The following is a 20311-nucleotide window of genomic DNA, read 5'->3' as shown; positions in this document are numbered from 1 at the left end:
CAGCAGTTTCTGTGAAAAACAACTCCATTTATGGTCATGCTTGCAAACATATCTAAAGAATGCATTAGGCGAAATGCATACTGACTTTACATCCCAGGAATCTGACTCAACTATAGCAGAACAATAGGGAAGATTGGGCCAAGATTATTCCTGATCGATGTGCCTGACTGATCTGCAGCTACAAGAAGCGTCTGGTTGAAGTTATTGCTGCAAAACGGAGGGCCACAAAATATTAAATGTGATGGTTCACTTATTACCCCCGCCCCCATTCTGTCATTGTTTGCATACTATCCTCATTAAAATATGAAAACTTTTAAATGTTTGGTTGGTTTTAGTTAACCCTTTAACACCGAACCTGTCGGCAGCGACGCGTTTCCGCATATCGTTTTTGAAGCTTCGTCACGCTGTAATTACGTCACCCACGTGCCGCTGGTTGGTCTCGTTTGAAAGTGTGGAAGTTGATGTCCACACCAGTTTTTATTTGAAGTCAATCGGCCAAGAAAAACGGGAGATAATGTCATTTGAGTTTTATAGTTTTATTGCACTCATAAATATGCATTAAAACGCTGCATGGACCATGTATCCATCTCCATATTTCCATCATTTCTTGTCCTTTTTCAAAACCGAAAGCAGCACAAAAGACTACATATCCCATATCCCGTTGTGATGTCAAGAAGGACGAACCGAATGTGATCATTTTTAATAAATTTCCGAGCGAGGCGCCAACTATTGAAAGGGAGGCATGCGAGGCAAGCAACGGCCGGTTGGTTTGAGCAAGCAACTTTGAAACATGCAGAATGAATATAAAACTACATTTAGCCCAAGCTAATGCATTATTTCATTAACTTAAGGAAGAAGATGATGCTTTCTTGGGATGAGTCGGCGTCTCGGCGAGTAGAAGTGACAGCAGCGCGCAAATGGCGAAAGAGTAGGCTGTGTGACGTTGTGTGTGGTGACGCAGCTCCGTGACCTGTTCAAGAAGAAGCTTTATTGAGTGCGCAAAAAAAAAAATATATATATATATATATATATATTGGGTCGCATGCCTGAAAAATTTGAATGAACTAAACTACTTGTCAATATTTTTTAAAATACTTTTTTCAATGTTACATATATTTTTTCTTCACTATAATCTTTTTAATTTTTATGTAGATGTGTGTTCGAGAAGCTTGATTGCATGTACGTTGGTAAGGTGATGGATACAACACCTAACTTCACAAAGAGATATCCTCCAAACCCTTTTTTGTGCTAGATGATAGATATAATTTTTTTTCTCACTATTTTGCACAGTATGTAACCTGTTTTGACTATAATATGTGTAAAGGCCAAAAACGCCTATGACCACACCTGCTGTTTGTGTTGAATTGTCAAACATAAAACTATTCAATCTTATTTTTTTCTACTGAATGTGTATCCTAACAAGTTGAATAAATATTATCAAGCTTCAAAACGGTTGGTCGAGCATGTTTGGTTGTCAATGGGACATCAACATTACAAATTTTGAAAAAAGATTTTGGGATTTTTTGTTGTTGTCTTTTTGGGTCCAAAATGTGGATTATAATTGGTCAGTGAAGAAAACAACCGTTTAGACATGAAATTCAAGGTGTCCTGAAAAAAGGGACCCAACTTGGCCATTGTAAACATTTTTTTCTTTGAAATATAAAGGCAACATCAAATGCATGCAAATTCGGCCAAAATAGGCTTAGGTGTTAAAGGGTTAACGCAAATACTGTTTTTTTCATCTATGTGATTTTGACAAAGACCAGACCACATTTGACGGTGATTTTATGCAGAAATGTGAGAAATTCCAAAAGGTTCAGAATTCAGATACTTTTTCATACCACTGTAGGTTTGAGTTCCATGTTAATGATAATAATGCATTTGATGAACCAGCAATATTTAAAGGGAGAGTGTAAGATTACTTCACACTATGAGTTGTGTGAATGGAGGGTAGGGTGAACCTCTGCGCCTCCCCATGCACCCTCCCTGCCAGTAAGACCAATAGTACCAATCATAATCTGGGAAGGCAGGTCTCCTTTCAGCTGTCTGTCCAAAATTAAACCGCCTGACTGCCAAGGAAAGACAACTTGGATAAAGGAGGACATGGACACTAGTGACAGTTCCAAATGTTATTTTGGTAAGATGGGACTTCCTCATTATGAATATTGTCCTATCCGTAATGTTTTGTATTGATCTAGTCTGTGCACTTGTGTAGGTAGACTTTACAATTGTGCCACTGTTCTGAATTAAGATGTGTGTTATTGTGTGCTTTTTGAAGGTCAGTGTGCAAAATGCAGCAAAGAGGTGTATGGTGGAGGAAAAGCCTGCCGCGCCATGGGACAAATATTCCATCAAAGTTGTTTCACCTGCTGTGTTTGTAGTGAGTTGCTTCAACAAAAACAAAGAACACTATTACATCATTTGTAGTGAGATGAAACTGTATAGGTCTACTCTCTACTCTAGTGACACTGATGTGTTTTTGTTGTCTTTATTTGATTTAAAGCAGGGTTGTCCAAACTTTTTGCAAAGGGGGCCAGAATCGGTGTGGTAAAAATGTGGGGGGCCGACCTTGGCTGACATCCTTTACGTAGAACAATATATTTATGTAAATTTTAGCAAGCCATTCTGTGTGTCACATTTGCTTTATTTTTATTTTTTAATTAATAATTTCCACAAAAACTTGCAACTAGCGAAATACTGCTGCTGTAAAATTAAACTAGCTTTAAGTTGCTTCAATATCTCGCTACGCATCTTCCCTGTAATCTTGTCATTCATGTCAGCATGTCGTGTTTAGTAATATCGCCTCACATCGAACTCTTTAAAAACAGCGACTGTCTCTTTGCAAATGAGGTATTTTGCATATTGCGTATTTTAGTGAAGAAATAGTCCAATTTCCACCTATCCTTGAAGCGTTGGCCGACACAGTCAACTTTTTTTTTTTCTTTTTTCTTTCTTTTTTTTTTTTTTTTGTTGATTGTCGCCATTTTAGAAAATTGGAAGTAAGGGGTCACACGGGGTAATGTTGCTTAGAGTGCTGCTGCCTTTTAGTGGGTAAATGAGGAGCAGCATTTAGTGTGTAAGCTACTTCATATGCTGGTAGCAGTACTGCTGACAAATTTATTAGGTCTGTGTGCGGGCCAGACATTATTGATTTTATGACACAGGCTGGGGGCCGGATGAAATTTGACCACGGGCCGGATTTGGCCCCCGGGCCGGACTTTGGACATGTCTGATTTAAAGCAACACTTGGTAACTTTTCAGTTTTGGTTGATTTTAGCGACGCCGATGGACAAAAACGGTAGTGGTTGTATTGAGTTCATTTTGCCAACACTTACAGATTAGTCGAATTTTTCTTTCATCCCAGACAATAATTAGTACGGTTGTTCCGATCGTGTTTTTTTGCTCCCGATCCGATCCGGATCGTTTTAGTTCGAGTATCTGCCGATCCCGATATTTCCCGATCCGATTGCTTTTTTTTGCTCCCGATTCAATTCCAATCATTCCCGATAATTTTTACCGATCATATACATTTTGGCAATGCATTAAGAAAAAAAAGAATACAACTCGGACGAATATATACATTCAACATACAGTACATAAGTACTGTATTTGTTTATTATGACAATAAATCCTCAAGATGGCATTTACATTATTAACATTCTTTCTGTGAGAGGGATCCACCGATAGAGAGACTTGTAATTCTTAAAAGATAAATGTGACCTTGTATATTGTGACTAAATATTGCCATCTAGTGTATTTGTTGAGCTTTCAGTAAATGATACTGTAGCCATTTAACTTCTGCCCAAATGCATGATGGGAAGTGCAACCATGACTGTGCGTAGTGGTACCAATTGATATATCTTCTCTGCGTTGGGAAATTAAATAGGGTGTTAAGAAAAAGATCAACTACTACCTTTCTTCCCCACATTGCTTCCCACGATATTTCTAATTGTTGAGAGAGGGATTGTAAGGCTTTAGCCAATTAAAAAAAAGCTACAAAGGCTGCCAATTCTCTCTACTCCATTAACGTTGCCTTTTAACTCTATGTATACGTAAAACGGTGCAATTACAGACTGAACGTGACATGATAGCCCTAGTTTAAGCCAAAACTAAAGACTCTGGATGAGTGTAAGACATTTTGTCTGTAACGTTAAATACAATTACAAAACAATTTAATTAAAATATATATATATTAAACAAAGGCATGTCCGATATTTTTTTGCCGATTCAGATACTTTGAAAATGACGTGATCGGACCCGATCAATCGTCTCTAGTAAATGGTTTAATTGCCTGATATGTTTCGGCGAACACTTGGCCTCTGCCGAAGCCTGAAGTGTTCGCCAAAACAAGTCAGGTAATTAATCAGTCCCATTCACACTCGCAAAACCACAGGGTTGGATTGCTCCAATATGCATCTTGAGTGTTTGCAGGGCAGGGCTGCCTTGGCTTTGTTGGACAGTGGACCGCTCAGGCAGACAATCTGGTAAACAACCTTTTTAGATATTCCTAAAGCTGCAATTTGCCTATAATACAAGGGATGGTGTAATAAAAAACAAAACATTTTTTACGTGGTGACACTTCGCACTTTTCCCGGTGTTGGAGGTTGTTGCAGAAGCAATTTTTCCTTTTGCGACTTGTTTGCGCGAAAGCGTTAGCATCGACTATGGATGTAAAACAGTCTTGGTTCTTGGTTAAAAGCAAAAAACCGTGAAAGTAGCATTTATTTTATGTAAATATTGCGAACTATGAGGCTAGTCAGTAAGGGAATTAGCAGCCGCCATATGTAAACAAAGAGCTTTTTCCACTGAAAATTCTTGTGAATAAATGCTTAAATCCCTTAATTCTTTAGAGATATGGACGTAAAACAGTCTCAGTTCTTGGGTGAAAGCAAAAACACTGTGCAGGTAGCATTTATTTTACGTAAATATTGAGAACTATGAAGCTAGTCAGTCAGGCAATTAGCGGCCGCCATGTGTAAACAAAGTTTTTTCCACTGAAAATTTGTGTGAATAAATGCTTAAATCCCAGAATTCTTTATAGATATGAACGTAAAACAGTCTTGATTCTTGGTTAAAGGCAAAAAAAAAAAAAAAAACATTCAGTTAGCATGTATTTTACGTACATATTGCCAAGTATAATGCCAATGCTGTAGCGGCTAATTTCTCCCGCTGATTTTTTTCACGTTTCAAAATGCATGCAAGGTACGAAAAATAGAACAATTACCTTGAATCTTCGAACAAATCACTCCTGAGACAATCCGTCCTGTTTGTATGCGGTACAGCTTTCGTATTTTTTTCAACCTAAATCCGGTGTTAGATCGCTGCATGTGACCGACTGCTAGTAAATGAAGCGGAGTTTTGGACAGCCCCCTTGACACAGTGAATGGGGAATGTGTCATGTCAATACATCATGAAGTCTATGCCTCAAGATTAGAGAAGTCCCGATTGGTCCGATTGGGATCCGATCACGTTATTTTCAAAGTATCGGAATTGGCAAAAAACTATCGGCCATGCCTTTTTTTAATATATATTTTCTAATTAAATCGTTTTCTAATTGTATTTAACATTACAGACATAATATGTTACACTCATCCAGAGTCTTTAGGCTTAAGGTAGGGTTATCAAATTTATCTCGATAACGGCGGTAATTAATTATTTAAAAAATGTAACACGTTAAAATATTTAATGCAATTATTGCATGCGCTGCACGACCCACTCACGGATTGTCGCGCTCAATCTGTAATGGCGCCGTTTTACCTATATAGAGCGATTAAAGGCAGCATAAAATTAGTAGAGTGAATTTTGGCAGCCTTTGGAGCCTTTTTTTTAATTGGCTTAAGCCTTACAGTCCCTCTCCCTACGATTAGAAATATCATGGGAAGCAATGTGGGGAAGCAAGGTAGCAATTGATCTTTTTCTTAACACCTTAAATTATTTCCCAACGCAGAGAAGATTTATGAATTGGTAGCACTACACAGTCATGGATCCACTTCCCATCATGCATTTGGCCATGGCTACAGTATCATTTACTGAAAGCTCAACAAATACACTAGATGGCAATATTTAGTCACAATATACAAAGTCACAAGTCTTTCTATCTGTGGATCCCTCTCACAGAAAGAATGTTAATAATGTAAATGCCATCTTGAGGATTTATTGTCATAATAAACAAATACAGTACTTATGTACTGTATGTTGAATATTTATATTCGTCCGACTTTTATTCATTTTTTTTCTTAATGCATTGCCAAAATGTATATGATCGGGAAAAATTATCGGGAATGATTGGAATTGAATCGGGAGCAAAAAAAAAAAGCAATCGGATCGGGAAATATCGGGATCGGCAGATACTCAAACTAAAACGATCGGGATCGGATCGGGAGCAAAAAAACATGATCGGAACAACCCTACTCATGATATAAAAGAGGTGTCCTTCAACTAGTTGTCAGTCGACATATCATTACAAATGTTATTAAAATATTTTATAAAGGGTGAAAAGTTACCTAGTGTTGCTTAAAAGAAATCATTATATTACAAATTGTATTTCAAATAATATCAGTCTGCCGGATTTAAAGCTCTGCAAATATAGTTAAATACATACATTAATGCTTTTAAAGTTAAAGCTTTAAAGTGACAGACCACGCCTAATATAAATTTTTTTTTTTTTTGCTAAACAGGCAAACCATCATTTCAGAAATCGCTTTAATGCACATCTACACCACTCCAAACATGTAATCAGTATTAAATGACTTCAAATGAATTTGTAATTTTGTTACGTTATGTAAGTCTAGCAAATAATAAGGTCAAACAATACATTTATGTTGTTTTTAATTGGATAAAATGAAATCAACCCTGCTCGAGTTCTCTTTAATTGTGTAGTCAATTGGATTGTTTTCCCATTAGGTAAAAATCTTCAAGGCAAGCCATTCTATACAGTGACTGGAAGTATCTATTGCGAAGAGGATTTTTATGTAAGTAGACAGCAAGAGACATAAAATTGTTGGTACCCTTTGGTTAAAGAAAGAGACAGCCACAATGTTCACTGACTAAAGTATAAATTGACCAGATATTACAAGTGAAATTTTGAATGTTTCAGCTTCTACAGATGCTTTTTGGTGTTTTTATCTGTGCTTTTGTGGGTTATTATTTTGTTGAATGAGAGTCACAAGTCACAGATTCAAGGCACATTGTACCAGATCCCCCCAAAAAACAGCATCAGAGAACCACCGAGCTTCCTCCCTGTATCACAATCGGTGCAGTGTTTTTTTCTTCATCTGCCTTTTTTTTTTTTTTTTCGCATTTATAAAAATAGAGCTCATTTGACTTGCCAAATAGCTCCAGTTATATCTCATTTATCCAAAGGACGTTCTGCAAGAAGCTCAGTGTTATTTCAGTGACCATTGAGTGCTTTAAAGAATGAGCACCAACAATTTTGTTCATGCGTACACAGTGTACACACATATGCACTGCTGGCCAAAAGTACTGGCACCCCTGCAATTCTGTCAGATAATGCTCAATTTCTCCCAGAAAATGATTGCAATTACAAATGCTGTAGTAGTAGTATCTTCATTTATTTTGCTTGCAATGAAAAACACACAAAAGAAAATGGGGGGGGGGGGATCATTATCATTTTACACAAAACTCCAATAATGGGCCGGACAAAAGTATTGGCACCCTTTGAAAAATCATGTGATGCTTCTCTAATTTGTGTAATAAACAGCACCTGTTACTTACTCTCGCACATAACAGGTGGTGGCAATAACTAAATCACACTTCCAGCCAGTTAAAATGGATTAAAGTTGACCCAACCTCTGTCCTGTGTCATTGTGTGTACAACATCGGGCATGGAGAAAAGAAAGAAGACCAAAGAACTGTCTTGGGAGGACTCGAGAAGCAAAATTGTGAGGCAGTATGGGCAATCTCAAGAATACAAGTCCATCTCCAAAGACCTGAATGTTACTCTGTTGAAGGGAAAAGATACCGTCATCGCACACACCACATAATTGTTTGCATTAGTCTAACACGTTCATCTAACTATTGTTTAAGCAGACTCCACTACATGCCCTTTGACACAGTAAAGTGAATCACCTTATCCGGGCTAATGAGGGGGAGATGAGAAAGAATGGTACAGGTTCTTGTAGGCACCATCGAACTGTTTGCATTACTCTAACACACGTAATATAATTTATCAGGAAATAGTATCATCTTCATATCTACGGTAGGACTGCACTACTAATATAAAATAAATAGTACACCATAGTTTAATGAGAAGAAATAGAAGAGATACACAACGCCGTCTTATCACAGAAGCCCAACGCGTGCGTCACGAACAAGATTGACGCACCAACTCTTGCAATCAGCTCTCCCAGCAAACTCCAAGGACAAAGCGCTTTGTCCTAAAACAAGTACAAGCCAGCCCGGACAACAAAGTTGATAGCGGGCGTCCCATCCGCGTACGAACCTATGCCGCCCAAAACCGGCCACAGAGGGGAAGACCCAAAAGCAACGCCCAGACACACCTTCAGACACACCTTCAGCACGGCCCGCTTCATCAAGGACTTTAAAAAGACTGGACACTGAGATAACACAGATTTTGCTGCTCAGAAACATGTAGCCTTGTTTTAGATCCAGAATTGTCCCTCCGTCGTCTGTTTTTTGCCTTGTTTTTGACCATTGTCGACAAATAAGTTGTCAACCTGCTTTCGGCAAATCTTTTTCAAACTTTTGAAACATGGAGTCAGTACAAAGGGTTAAAAATAAGAAGAGAACGCGCGAAGTTCTGCCTTCCCGGTTGGCGCGCGCGGAGGCAGCATCGGCCGAGCGGCACTTGTTTTGGCTGTCGCTGTTTCCGTGCGTCTTGGCCGGGGGGCGAATTTCAACACTGACTACCGTGCGCAGTGTCATCAATAAGTGTAAAGCCCACGGCACTGTGGCTAACCACCTTAGATGTGGACGGAAAAGAAAAATCGACGAGAGATTTCAACGAAAGATTGTGCGGATGGTGGATAAAGAACCTCGACTAACTTCCTAACAAGTTCAAGCTGTCCCGCAGTCCGAGGGTACAACAGTGTCAACCCGTACTATCGGTTGGCGTCTGAATGAAAAGTGACACCCAGGAAGACCCCACTTCTGACCCAGATACATAAAAAATGCCAGGCTGGAGTTTGGCAAAACTTTCCTGAGAAAGGCAAAAATGTTTTGGAAGAATGTTCTCTGGTCAGATTAGATAAAAGTAGAGCTTTTTGGGAAAAAGGCATCAACATAAGAGTTTACAGGGGGGGAAAACAAGGTCTTCAATGAAAACAACACACAGTCAAACATGGTGGAGGTTCCCTGATGTTTTGGGGTTGCTTTGCTACTTCTGGCACTGGACTGCTTGACTGCGTGCATGGCATTATTAAATCAGAAGACTACCAACAAATTAATGTAGGGGATAGTGTGAGAAAGCTGGGACTCCCTCAGAGGTCATGGATCTTCCAGCAGGACAATGACCCAAAACACACTAGAAAATGATTTGAGAGAGAGCACTGGAGACTTCTAAAGTGGCCAGCAATGAGTCCAGACCTGAATCCCATTGGACACCTGTGGAGAAATCTGAAAATGGCACCCTTCAAATCTCAGAGACCTGGAGCAGTTGGCCAAAGAAGAATGATCTAAAATCCTAGCAGAGCATTGTAAGAATCTCATTGATGGATACCAGAAGTGATTGTTCGCTGTTATTTTGTCTAAAGGTTGTGCTACCAAGTATTAGGCTGACGGTGCCAATACTTTTGTCCGGCCCATACTTGGAGTTTTGAGTAAAATGATAATGATTTAACTTGATTTTTTCATTGCAAGCAAAATACATGAAGATATTACTACCAAAGCATTTGTAATTGCAATCATTTTCTGGTAGAAATTGAATAGCAGGGGTGCCAATACCTTTGGTCAGCAGTATGCTGTCACTGTGTTATATCCCAACAATTATATCATCGTCAGTTGTACTTTTATTACATGCAGTTCTCAGGAGTTCATCCATCCCCTGAAATGTGCTACAGCTGTGATCAGTTAATCACAGATATGGTGAGTTGTGTATACAGGGCCGGCCCTGAGTGACTAGGTCCCCTAGGCAAAAATGTAGCTAGAAGCCCCCCACCCCTCCAAAAGGATTGTCTGCTTTCACTTAACTTATTTTCTGAGTGCATCTAAAGAAAGAATGGCTTTACCTATATAACTATTTAAATTGCATACCGGCACGCTATTCATATCTTGCATAAATTAACGTGGCAATGTAAATTCTTTTATAGGTATCTGGACTGTGCATCAGTATTGTTTTTGGCTGCCCTTGCATAGACTTCATAATATATTGACGTGACACATTCCCCATTGACTGCGTCACGCCATCCCGAAGGGGGCCGTCCCACACTCCGCTTCATTTATTAGCAGTCGGTCACATGCAGCGATCAAACGCCGGATTTAGGTTGAAAATGAATGAATGAATGCTTTATTTGGGCATGAGAAAAAAATTAAAATAATAGACAAACAAACAAAAAAAACGAAAAACTAAATGATTTTTTTTTTTTTTAAAATCAGACAGAACCAATGATATTCTCGAGATAACAGAAACAATAGTTAAGACAATAATAATAATGATAATAATAAACAAGATCAGAATTTATTCATTGTGTCCAAAAAGGAGTAGGATGAAGCATTTGCTTATTAAAAACCTACCCCCCATTTCTATTCCTTAATTATATCTGTCCGCCCTATGTAACTAGTCCTCATATTAACAATGAAATAAACTAAATAACCATATACAAAAGATGCAAGATAAACAAAAATAAACAGGACTTAGCCAATAACAGATATGTGAATACCCCCTATAATTTAACCCCTTCCTCTTCCCTATACCCAGTGAAAACCATGTGCTTGTACCACTTCCTAAACTGGGTCATGCTTGGACATTGCTTGAGCCCCTCATATAGTTTATTCCACAGCTTCACTCCACAAACTGAAACACAAAAACTTTTTAGTGTAGTTCGTACCCTCTGATGCTGTAAGTGAAGCTCCCCCCTCAAACTGTATTGTCCTTCTCTGTTAAAAAATAATTTCTGTATAAAAGTACGAAAGCTGTAATGCATAAAACAGGAAGGATTGTCCCAGTAGTGATTTATTTGAGGATTTAAGGTAATTATTCTATTTTTCGTACCTTGCATGCATTTTGAAACGTGGGAAAAAATCAATGGGAGACATTAACTGCTACGGACTAGCATCATTCTTCGGCATATTTACGTAAAATGCTAACTGCATGGTTTTTTGTTTTTTTTTAACCAAGAATCGAGACTGTTTTACGTCCCTATCTATGAATAATTCAGGGATTTAAGCATTTATTGACAAGAATTTTCACAGGAAAAGCTCTGATCGCATATGGCGGCCGCCACATTGGCTAACAGACTAGCATGGTACTTCGACATATTTACGTAAAATAAATGCTAACTGCACGTTTTCTTTGTTTGTTTGTTTTTTTGCTTTTAACCAAGAATCTAGACTGTTTTATGTCCATATCTATAAATAATTAAGGGACTTAAGCATTTATTCACAAGAATTTTCACCGGGAAAGCTCTGTTTACATAAGGCGACCGCTAGCCACATTCACTAACAGACTCGCATTGTACTTCCAACATATTTACATAAAATAAATGCTAACTGCACGTTATTTTTTGTTGTTTTTTTTTGTTGTTTTAAAACAAGAATCGAGACCGTTTTATGTCCATATCTATGAAGAATTCTGGGATTTCAGCATTTATTCACAAGAATTTTCACCAGAAAAGCTCTGTTTACATATGGCAGCCAGCACATTGACTAACAGCCTAGCATTGTACTTCGACATATTTGCATAAAATAAATGCTAACTACACTTTTTTTTTTTTTTTTACTCTAACCAAGAATCGAGACTATTTTACGTCCATATCTGTAAAAAAATTAAGGATTAAAGCATTTATTCAAAACGAATTTTCAGCAAAAAAAGCTTTGTCTGTGATTCTGCTCAGTCAGCTTTGACAGCCACGCCAACAATGCAGGCCCCGTATTAATCGGCCCCGCATCCCGTCAATATCATTATGAAGTCTATGATGTAGCATACTGAAATGTATTTGATTTGTTAGAAAACGTTCGAGAAGTGTAGCATGGGTATTTTTTCCACCCGAAGCAATTTGGCACCCCCTCCAAAAGATGGCGCTCAACGCAACCGCCTTGCTCACCTATGCTAAGGGCCGGCATTGAGTTGATACAGTACATATCCGTGTATTTTTGTATAAATAGGATTAATCTCAAGTGTTTGTGCACCAGCAGGTCCTTCAAGCTCTCGGGAAGTCGTACCACCCGGCTTGTTTCCGCTGTGCTGTTTGTAGACAGAGCCTGCAGGATCTACCCTTCACTGTGGGCACAGACAACAAGGTTTACTGTATCAAAGACTACCACAAGTAAGTAGATTCGCTATTGAGTGCCACACCGGATAATGGGTCACACCCATTTATTGCGACAAATGACTAAGCCGTAAGACTGGCTGAACATGTTGGTGGTTTCAGGGTGCAGGCTCCGTGCTGTGCCACTTGTAATAAACCCATACTGCCGACGGAGGTGAGCCGTTATTCTTAATCAATTATGTTTATTGTGAACATTTCAGAAAACATTTGTTGTTTTTCAGGGTTGCACTGAGTCCATTCGAGTGGTTTCATTCAACAAAAACTACCACGCGGAGTGCTTCGGATGTGACGTCGACTTTGTTTGAAGATGAGCTCGTATATCAAATCAATGATATCACTATTTTGTGCCATAAATCCGGCCTCTGAAGGGTAACACCGAAAGGAAAAGCAGAAGTTTAAACAGAAAACGAGACCATGCTGAATACAAGTTCGATCAACATGTGTAAATACTGTGAAAAACTGAATTCATTTGTGTATTTAAATTTTTAAAAATTGCTCCCTGGTCCACTACGCACAAAATTCACAGTTTCATGGCTTTTCATTTAAATTCTGTAATATACAGCAAACAAAAGGAATAAACATCCAACTCGATTCATTATAATATTCCATCCAAAATGTTTTTTAATGCAAGAAAATAGGTTTAAAATTAGAATTTCCATCTGTTTATAGTTTTTGAGTTATTAGCACGCCAATTATTTTTTCAAGGCGTTACTTGTTCAGAACGTTATTTCAAATGGATTTATCACTGTAGATCAGGGGGCCCCAAACTACGGCCTGCGGGCCGGATATGGCCCGCTGCCACATTTGGTCCGGCCCCCTGAACAAAAAAAAATGTTTTTTTTTCTTTCAGTAGTGTTATTTATTTCCTGGCTTTTTTCTGTGAAGAACCAAGAGAGGGTTATTTGGTTATTATCTATTTAATTAATAGAGTTATTATTATTCATTATTATATTATATTGTATTATATTATATTATTATTCTTATTTTATTTACATTTGTTCCATGAAGGACCCAGAAATACGGTGGCCGAGAGGTGTCAGGCGAAATGCAAAGTCCAAACACTTTGCAAATAGAAAAAAGCACGAACCCAAATTGCAAACGCTTTGCAAAAGAAAAAATCACAAATGCAAACTGCCACAACACGATCCCAAATTCCTAAAGCGCGATTGCAAATTGGCAAAAGCACGAACCCCAATTGCCACAGCACGACAGCAAATGGCTCGCAGCATGAATGCAAACTGCCACAATACGATCCCCAATTCCAAAACCGCGATTGCAAATTGGCAAAGGCACGAATCCCAACTGCCACAACACGACAGCAAATAGCTCGTAGCACAACAGCAAACGGCTCACAGCACAGCAGCAAAATCACGCAACACAACGGCAAGAGGATGACCCGGAAGTTTAAAAAAAAAAAAAAGACGACACTTAGACACTTAGAGGGACGTCATCACTCGAAATCAATATCTCAAGCCCCCCAATTTACTGCAAAATGGACCAGAAGTGTGCTATGCTCGTGCTAGTTATTAGGACACCCCTCTGTTATTGAGAGAGTTGGTACGCTCTATTAGCCGCGGGAGCTAAACTGAGGAAAAGCTACGAGTGACCTCACCACTCGAAATTAATATCTCTATAAAAGCATAATACTGTATCAACAAAACCGTTGTAGCACAAAGGATTGACATCATTTTTATATAGATTTGCGTCTGATGGGGGGGCAACTTCATGGAGGTCCGTATAGATGGTCACAAAGCACATATAAAGTGTATAAAGTGTCGTCGTCTTCTTTTTTTTTTTTTTTTTTAACTTCCGGCTCATCCTCTTGCTGTTGTGTTGCGTGATTTTGCTGCTGTGCTGTGAGCCGTTTGCATTCGTGCTACAAGCCATTTGCTGTCGTGTTGTGACAATTGGGGTTCGTGCTTTTGCCAATTTGCAATCGCGCTTTAGGAATTGGGGATCGTGTTGTGGCAGTTTGCATTCGTGCTTTTTACTTTTGCAAAGTGTTTACAATTTGGTTTCGTGCTTTTTTCTATTTGCAAAGTGTTTGGACTTTGCATTTCGCCTGACACCTCTCGGCCACCGTACAGAAAGGGTTATTTGATTGTGGCTTTCTGAAAAACAATACATTTTTACATTTAGGCACTCCTGCAATCGTCACACCTTTTCTGTTACAAACTGACCCCGGCCCCTCATCAGAGAAGGGAAAAGTTGTGTGGCCCTTACAGGAAAAATTTTGGGGACCCCTGCTGTAGATGGTATTGAATAAACTAAAATATTGTATTTAGTAATATGGATTTTTTTTCTATTTAGAAGTTTTGAAACAGCGACATCCTGTGTCGCTATTTGCAAATGACACGTTCGCGTCCCGGAAGACAGCTCAATTTGAAATAAAGATAAGAGACCGCAGTTGAAATGGCGTCACTCACGTTCCGTGGCTGTGCTCTGTGCACCGTATCTTTGTTGAATTTTGCCTTTGTTTTCATATCTGGTGCAGATTTTATCCGCTTTATATCATTTCGAGCCATTTACCATAACATCACCGGAGAAACGACACTCTGCCAAGGTAAAGATTCCATTAAACTAGTAAGGAGTTGAGTTATCTCGTGCAAACTTTTATCAGTGAAACAGTCTTCAAAGTAGCAATGTACAGGGCGTATTTGCGACATCCTTTGCCGGTATGTCATCACGATTAGTACAGACGTGACACTTCTACTGTACATCGGACTTGTCGGCTGCCTTTGTATACGATCCGCAACCTACTATGTTGTCAGCCGCCCGGCTAGCTCAGTCGGTAGAGCATGAGACTCTTAATCTCAGGGTCGTGGGTTCGAGCCCCACGTTGGGCGATTGCTTTTTGTCCAGTTCTCATTCCATCTTTGCAAATTCTTTATGACGTAGTTTCATAATCAGGTTTTGTTACTTTAGTGACTGTTCCCATGCATTAATTATTAGAAATGTTTGAATTTCATTGTATCATTTGTATATGTTATTTCTGTTTTAAATGATGTATGAGTATTTTCCTTCCCTGCTGTTCTTGTTTTCATTTTCAAAGCATTTTGGCCCATAGATGTTGTTGTAAAATGTGCAAACCAATAATAACTAGATGTCAATGAATTAACAAGAAAACATTTTAATCTACAATAATTACATTAATTATTAAATAATTACAAAAACTATTGATCATTGGACTATTTAAAACAACAGGTCAGTAACTCAATTCACTAACAAGTAAACAACACGGACGGAGTACTTTTTAAGACAACAGGCTAGCTAGTAGCATAACTCAGGCGAGTAAAGAACATTCACTTGTTGGAACATAAAAGACATTGAATTGGGTTTATTTTACTACGTTTACCCTCTTAAAAAGTACAATAACGCGTTTTGTTGTTCTTTTAAATAACAGGATATAGGGTAAAAGCCTTAACTTTGAAATAAACTCACCGTTTTTAATTATTTCGTCGTAGGCCGTCCGTCTGAAAATTGCAATCCATCCTTGTCTGGGACTTACGACGCAACTCGTATTGCCATTGGCTGCCACGTTGAGTAACACGCAACGCTATTGGTTATTTTACAACATGGAACGCTATTGGCTGCCATTTCAAGAAATGGGAGAACGCTATTGGCTGCCATTTCAAGAAATGGGAGAACGCTGTTATTGGCTGGCATTCCAAAGAATGAACGACTAACGTGGGTTCGATTCCCGATCGTGTCGCTCCATTTAATTGAGCAATTGTATCACTGGAGAGTTATATAATGGGATATAAAGACAAAACAGATGACTTACATTTGCCATTTTACACCATGGAACGCTATTGGCTGCCATTTCAAGAAATGGGAGAACGCTATTGGCTGCCATTTCAAGAAATGGAAGAACGCTATTGGCTACCATTTCAAGAAATGGGAGAGCGCTATTGGCTGCCATTCCAAAGAATGAACCTTCCTCTCAGGAGCTAAATCGGTAGAGCATGAGACTCTTAATCGCAGGGTTGGGGGTTCGAGCCCCTCCTTAGGCTATTGCTTTTTTTCCATTTCTCATTCTATGTAACTTCTTTCATAATGACGCATTTTCATACGCTTATTTCTTATTCTATCTTTGTAACTACTTTCTTTTTTTAACGTAGTTCCATATTATTTATTTTTCTATCGTTATATTTTCTTTCTTTCTGACATAGTTTCATACTATGTGGCAATTTGAAATCAAAAGAAAAACGTTTTGCTACTTTTTTTTTTTTTTTTTTACCAGCAAGTGAAGACCACGTAACTGCCCTTCCAATGACTTGCTACACAGTTCTTCCTCTCTTAAAGATTTTAATTGGCTATAAAAATAATATAAGAAATATACATATACTAAATAAATACTGCTAATTATACCGTAAAAGAATATATTCACCAGAAAAAGACTATGAACCTGAAAAAAAAATTATTTAAGCCTCAAATGAGATTGTTCTGACGTCTTGGCGGTACATGAACTGTACGTAAAGACAAGTACTGGCTTATAATAATAATAATATATGTCTCCTTGTGCCTTGTGATTGGCTTCCAATTTAGGGTATACTCCACCTGCTGTCTATAGTTAGCTGGGATAGGCTCCAGCACCCCCGCAACCCTCGTGAGCACAGAAGATGAATGAATTATATACATAATAATTCTGAATGATTATTTTAAATACTGAAATAAAGCTTGAGTATATGTTTTAAGTTTGACCTTTTTCTCCCGCTCTTTATTAACCTCATAAGACTCCATACCATGGTCAGAAGCCCTGCGGGACACTTCTGTCCTCAAGACTCTGGTTGTAGATGTGGCTCTGCTGGCTGTCTTCATCATACAGCACAGTCTGCTTGCATGGCCGCCCGTCAAACAGGCCTGTCAGTCGATGCTGGGCTCCCTGAACAGGACCGCATACTGCTTCGCCACTGCGCTGGCTCTCCAGGTACTGCGACAAGCAGAATGGACTGGTATCCAGTACCTTTTTATTCAGTCAGTGTAAACCTCAGATTATTAGAATTAGAGTTTTTAGGTACTATAAGCTTTTTTTGTATGATAATATCAGTATCGGTGTTTTAATTAATGGGTTTGGGTCAATATGCATATTCCCTTCAATGTGAACATGAAAGCCTTCTGCCCACACAAAAAACCAGATGGTCCCAGGCTCAACTGGGACCGTGTGCTTTGGTTAGATGAGACCAAGATTGAGCTTTTTGGCAACAAACACTCTAAGTGGGTCTGGCGTGCCACGAAAGATGCGCATGCTGAAAAGCACCTCATACCCACTGTGAAGTATGGGGGTGGGTCAGTGATGCTGTGGGGCTGTTTCACTTCCAAAGGCCCTGGGAACCTTGTTAGGGTGCATGGCATCATGAATGCTTTGAAATACCAGCACATTTTAAATCAAAATCTGTTGCCCTCTGCCCGAAAGCTGAAGATAGGTCGTCACTGGGTCTTTCAGCAAGACAATGACCCTAAACATATGGCCAAATCTACACAGAAATGGTTGACCAGACACAAAATCAAGCTCCTCCCATGGCCATCTCAGTCCCCAGACCTTGTTTTGTTGGCAAAAGGGGTTGTACAAAGTATTACCACCAGGGGTGCTAATAATTGTGACACACATTATTTGATTTCAAATAATTTTTTCTTTATGTGGGATTTTTTTCCCCCACTGAATGAATGCACTTGTATTGAAGGTTGGATTTTTCTCTTTTTTTCCATTATGGTCCCATATTATTTGAAAAAATATATATATTAGAAGCTAAAAAACATCTTTTTCAAGGGTGCCAATAATTATGGAGGGCACTGTGTATACAGTATTTGTTCATGTTACATTTCCACTCTTAGGTTCTGATGCATTACTGGCAACCGGTAACTGGCGCCCCCTGTCTCTGGTCGGTGCGCCAAGCACCTTGGAGTGTTTGGTTCCCTCTGTTCTGCTTCACCGTTCACTTCTTCTGCTGGGCCATCATCTGCACCGTCCTTATGATGTTTGACTACCCAGAACTGATGGGTATCAAGCAGGTAAACATCAAAACAACCCAGAAGTCGCTCAAATTTTGCTTAAACAATTATGTCTGTGCCTCTTGTCTAGGTATATTACCAATGTTTGGGGATGGGCGACCCCCTCTCCTACAAATCGTCCCAAACTAAGCGCTTCTTCTCTCACTACCGCCATCCGGTGTGCCTGGAGTTTGGCGTGGTGCTGTGGCTCCTGCCGGCTTTATCCCTGGACCGGCTGATCATGGCATTAACGATGTCAGTCTACCTAGTCCTGGCACAGTCGTTGGACAAACAGGATTTAGCGTTCCTATGCGAGCAGCTTAGCGGCAAGGTGCAGCTCTTTATCGAAGCGACCTGGAACCGGGACGGCGACCACAAGGAGAAGTGAAAGTAGTCACGCTGCTGATTTAACACGAAACTTAAACACTGTCTTAGAACTGATTGGGTGTCTGGACCTGGATGATCCCCTCTGACCTTTTTGCACCTTCACGATGTACTAGATAATTAGCATTTCAACAAAAGGAGGATTCGGTTACAAAAATGCAACTGTTTTTCACTTATTTAAGGAAGAACGCTTATCAATATGGATACTCAGTGAAAATTACAGTTGATTATAGTTACATTGGGAATGAATGCATTATATTTTTTATATTTAACTCATAGATTTTACATAATTGTTTTAGCTATGTAGTATACACTGACACAAATGAAATGCCTTGAAAAGTATGACTGGAACATTTTGGATGGACAAAAACAGAATGGAGTTGTGAAAATAAAAATTATTTGGAAAATCAAGTTGTGTGTACGTAATACAACACATGCCTGTAATAAACACAGTTTTGTGTATCTGTACTTTACTTAAGTACAAATATGAAGTGGTGCTTTTAACTTCTTTACATTTTACAGCACGTATCTGTACTTTTTACTCCACTAGTTTTCAAATTGTTGCCTGCGTTAAACGTTACTTTTGTTTGTTTTTCCTCTCATAGTGAACTGATAGTTTCGTTTTCATGCCTCCAGCACAATCAATAAACCCCGTGCAACTATACCGTTACTGAGCACTAGAGGGAGCAACACAAGTACAAGCAAGATTAGACAGGTGAACAAGATGTCGACCAATAAAAAACTAGATTGAGAGCAGTGCGCCTTCAAATGGGGAGCAGGGCCGAAAACCAAAAGTGGTATTTGCCATGTGGCAAAATAAATTTTGCCATGTGGCATTTTTTTGCCATGTGGCAAAATGGGATTTTGGTTTGTGACATTCTTTTTTTTTGGGGGGGGGGGGGGATATGTGGCATTATTTGGGGGTATATGGAAGTTTTGAAGGCCATGCACATCCATGCAATTGACGGATATGCACGTCCAAACCAAAAGTGGTATTTGCCATGTGGCAAAATGGGATTTTGGTTTGTCACTTTTTTTTTTGGGGGGGGGGGGGGGGGTATGCGCCAATTTTTGGGGGTTTATGGAAGTCTTGAAGGCCTTGCACGTCCAAACTAAAAGTGGTATTTGCCATGTGGCCAAATGGATTTAGCCATGTGGATTTTTTTTGAGAGGAAAACATCAAATCAAAACTGATTTTGCCAGGTGGCATTTTTTTTTTTTTTTTTGCCATGTGGCAAAATTGTTTTTGCCATGTGGCATTTTTTTGCCATGTGGCAAAATGGATTTGCCATGTAGCATTTTTTTGCCATGTGGCATAATGGGATTATGGTTTGTCACAATTTTGGGGGGGCCGGGGTTTTTTTTTTTTTTTTTTTGTCACAATTTTGGGGGGGGGGGCATTTTTGGTGGGTATATGGAAGTTTTAAAGGGCCATGCGCAACCATGCAATTGAGGGCTATACACATCCAAAC

The 20311-nt window shown here is 39.1% G+C and overlaps 2 protein-coding genes and 1 non-coding gene across 3 annotated transcripts; all 3 read left to right on the top strand.

Annotated features, from left to right (window-relative positions):
* The first annotated feature begins 2078 nt into the window (after positions 1–2078).
* limd1b (LIM domains containing 1b) lies at positions 2079–13355 on the top strand. The gene is made up of 7 exons (XM_057828079.1): positions 2079–2137; positions 2279–2380; positions 6904–6971; positions 10000–10062; positions 12331–12461; positions 12567–12618; positions 12686–13355. The coding sequence occupies exons 1-7, from the start codon at positions 2104–2106 to the stop codon at positions 12767–12769; spliced, it is 534 nt and encodes a 177-aa protein (XP_057684062.1). The 5' UTR covers positions 2079–2103; the 3' UTR covers positions 12770–13355.
* A 1208-nt stretch (positions 13356–14563) lies between these two features.
* Positions 14564–19274, top strand: nrm (nurim). The gene is made up of 4 exons (XM_057828078.1): positions 14564–15027; positions 17201–17394; positions 18300–18476; positions 18547–19274. The coding sequence occupies exons 1-4, from the start codon at positions 14877–14879 to the stop codon at positions 18841–18843; spliced, it is 819 nt and encodes a 272-aa protein (XP_057684061.1). The 5' UTR covers positions 14564–14876; the 3' UTR covers positions 18844–19274.
* On the top strand, positions 15238–15310 carry trnak-cuu (transfer RNA lysine (anticodon CUU)). The gene has a single exon. It is a non-coding gene; the product is annotated as a tRNA-Lys (tRNA).
* Positions 19275–20311: the final 1037 nt, after the last annotated feature.

Source organism: Corythoichthys intestinalis, chromosome 22 (assembly GCF_030265065.1).
Source record: "Corythoichthys intestinalis isolate RoL2023-P3 chromosome 22, ASM3026506v1, whole genome shotgun sequence".
NCBI classification, from domain to species: domain Eukaryota; kingdom Metazoa; phylum Chordata; class Actinopteri; order Syngnathiformes; family Syngnathidae; genus Corythoichthys; species Corythoichthys intestinalis.
Note: the sequence above shows the minus strand (reverse complement) of the source record. Positions and strands in the feature narration are given on the sequence as shown.

Coding starts and splice junctions, on each gene's coding strand:
- limd1b (XM_057828079.1), top strand. CDS start 2,104: ATGGACACTAGTGACAGTTCCAAATGTTATTTTG. Junction 2,138..2,278: donor CAGTTCCAAATGTTATTTTG/GTAAGATGGGAC, acceptor TGCTTTTTGAAG/GTCAGTGTGCAAAATGCAGC. Junction 12,619..12,685: donor AACCCATACTGCCGACGGAG/GTGAGCCGTTAT, acceptor GTTGTTTTTCAG/GGTTGCACTGAGTCCATTCG.
- nrm (XM_057828078.1), top strand. CDS start 14,877: ATGGCGTCACTCACGTTCCGTGGCTGTGCTCTGTGCACCGTATCTTTG. Junction 17,395..18,299: donor CCACTGCGCTGGCTCTCCAG/GTACTGCGACAA, acceptor TTCCACTCTTAG/GTTCTGATGCATTACTGGCA. Junction 18,477..18,546: donor AACTGATGGGTATCAAGCAG/GTAAACATCAAA, acceptor CCTCTTGTCTAG/GTATATTACCAATGTTTGGG.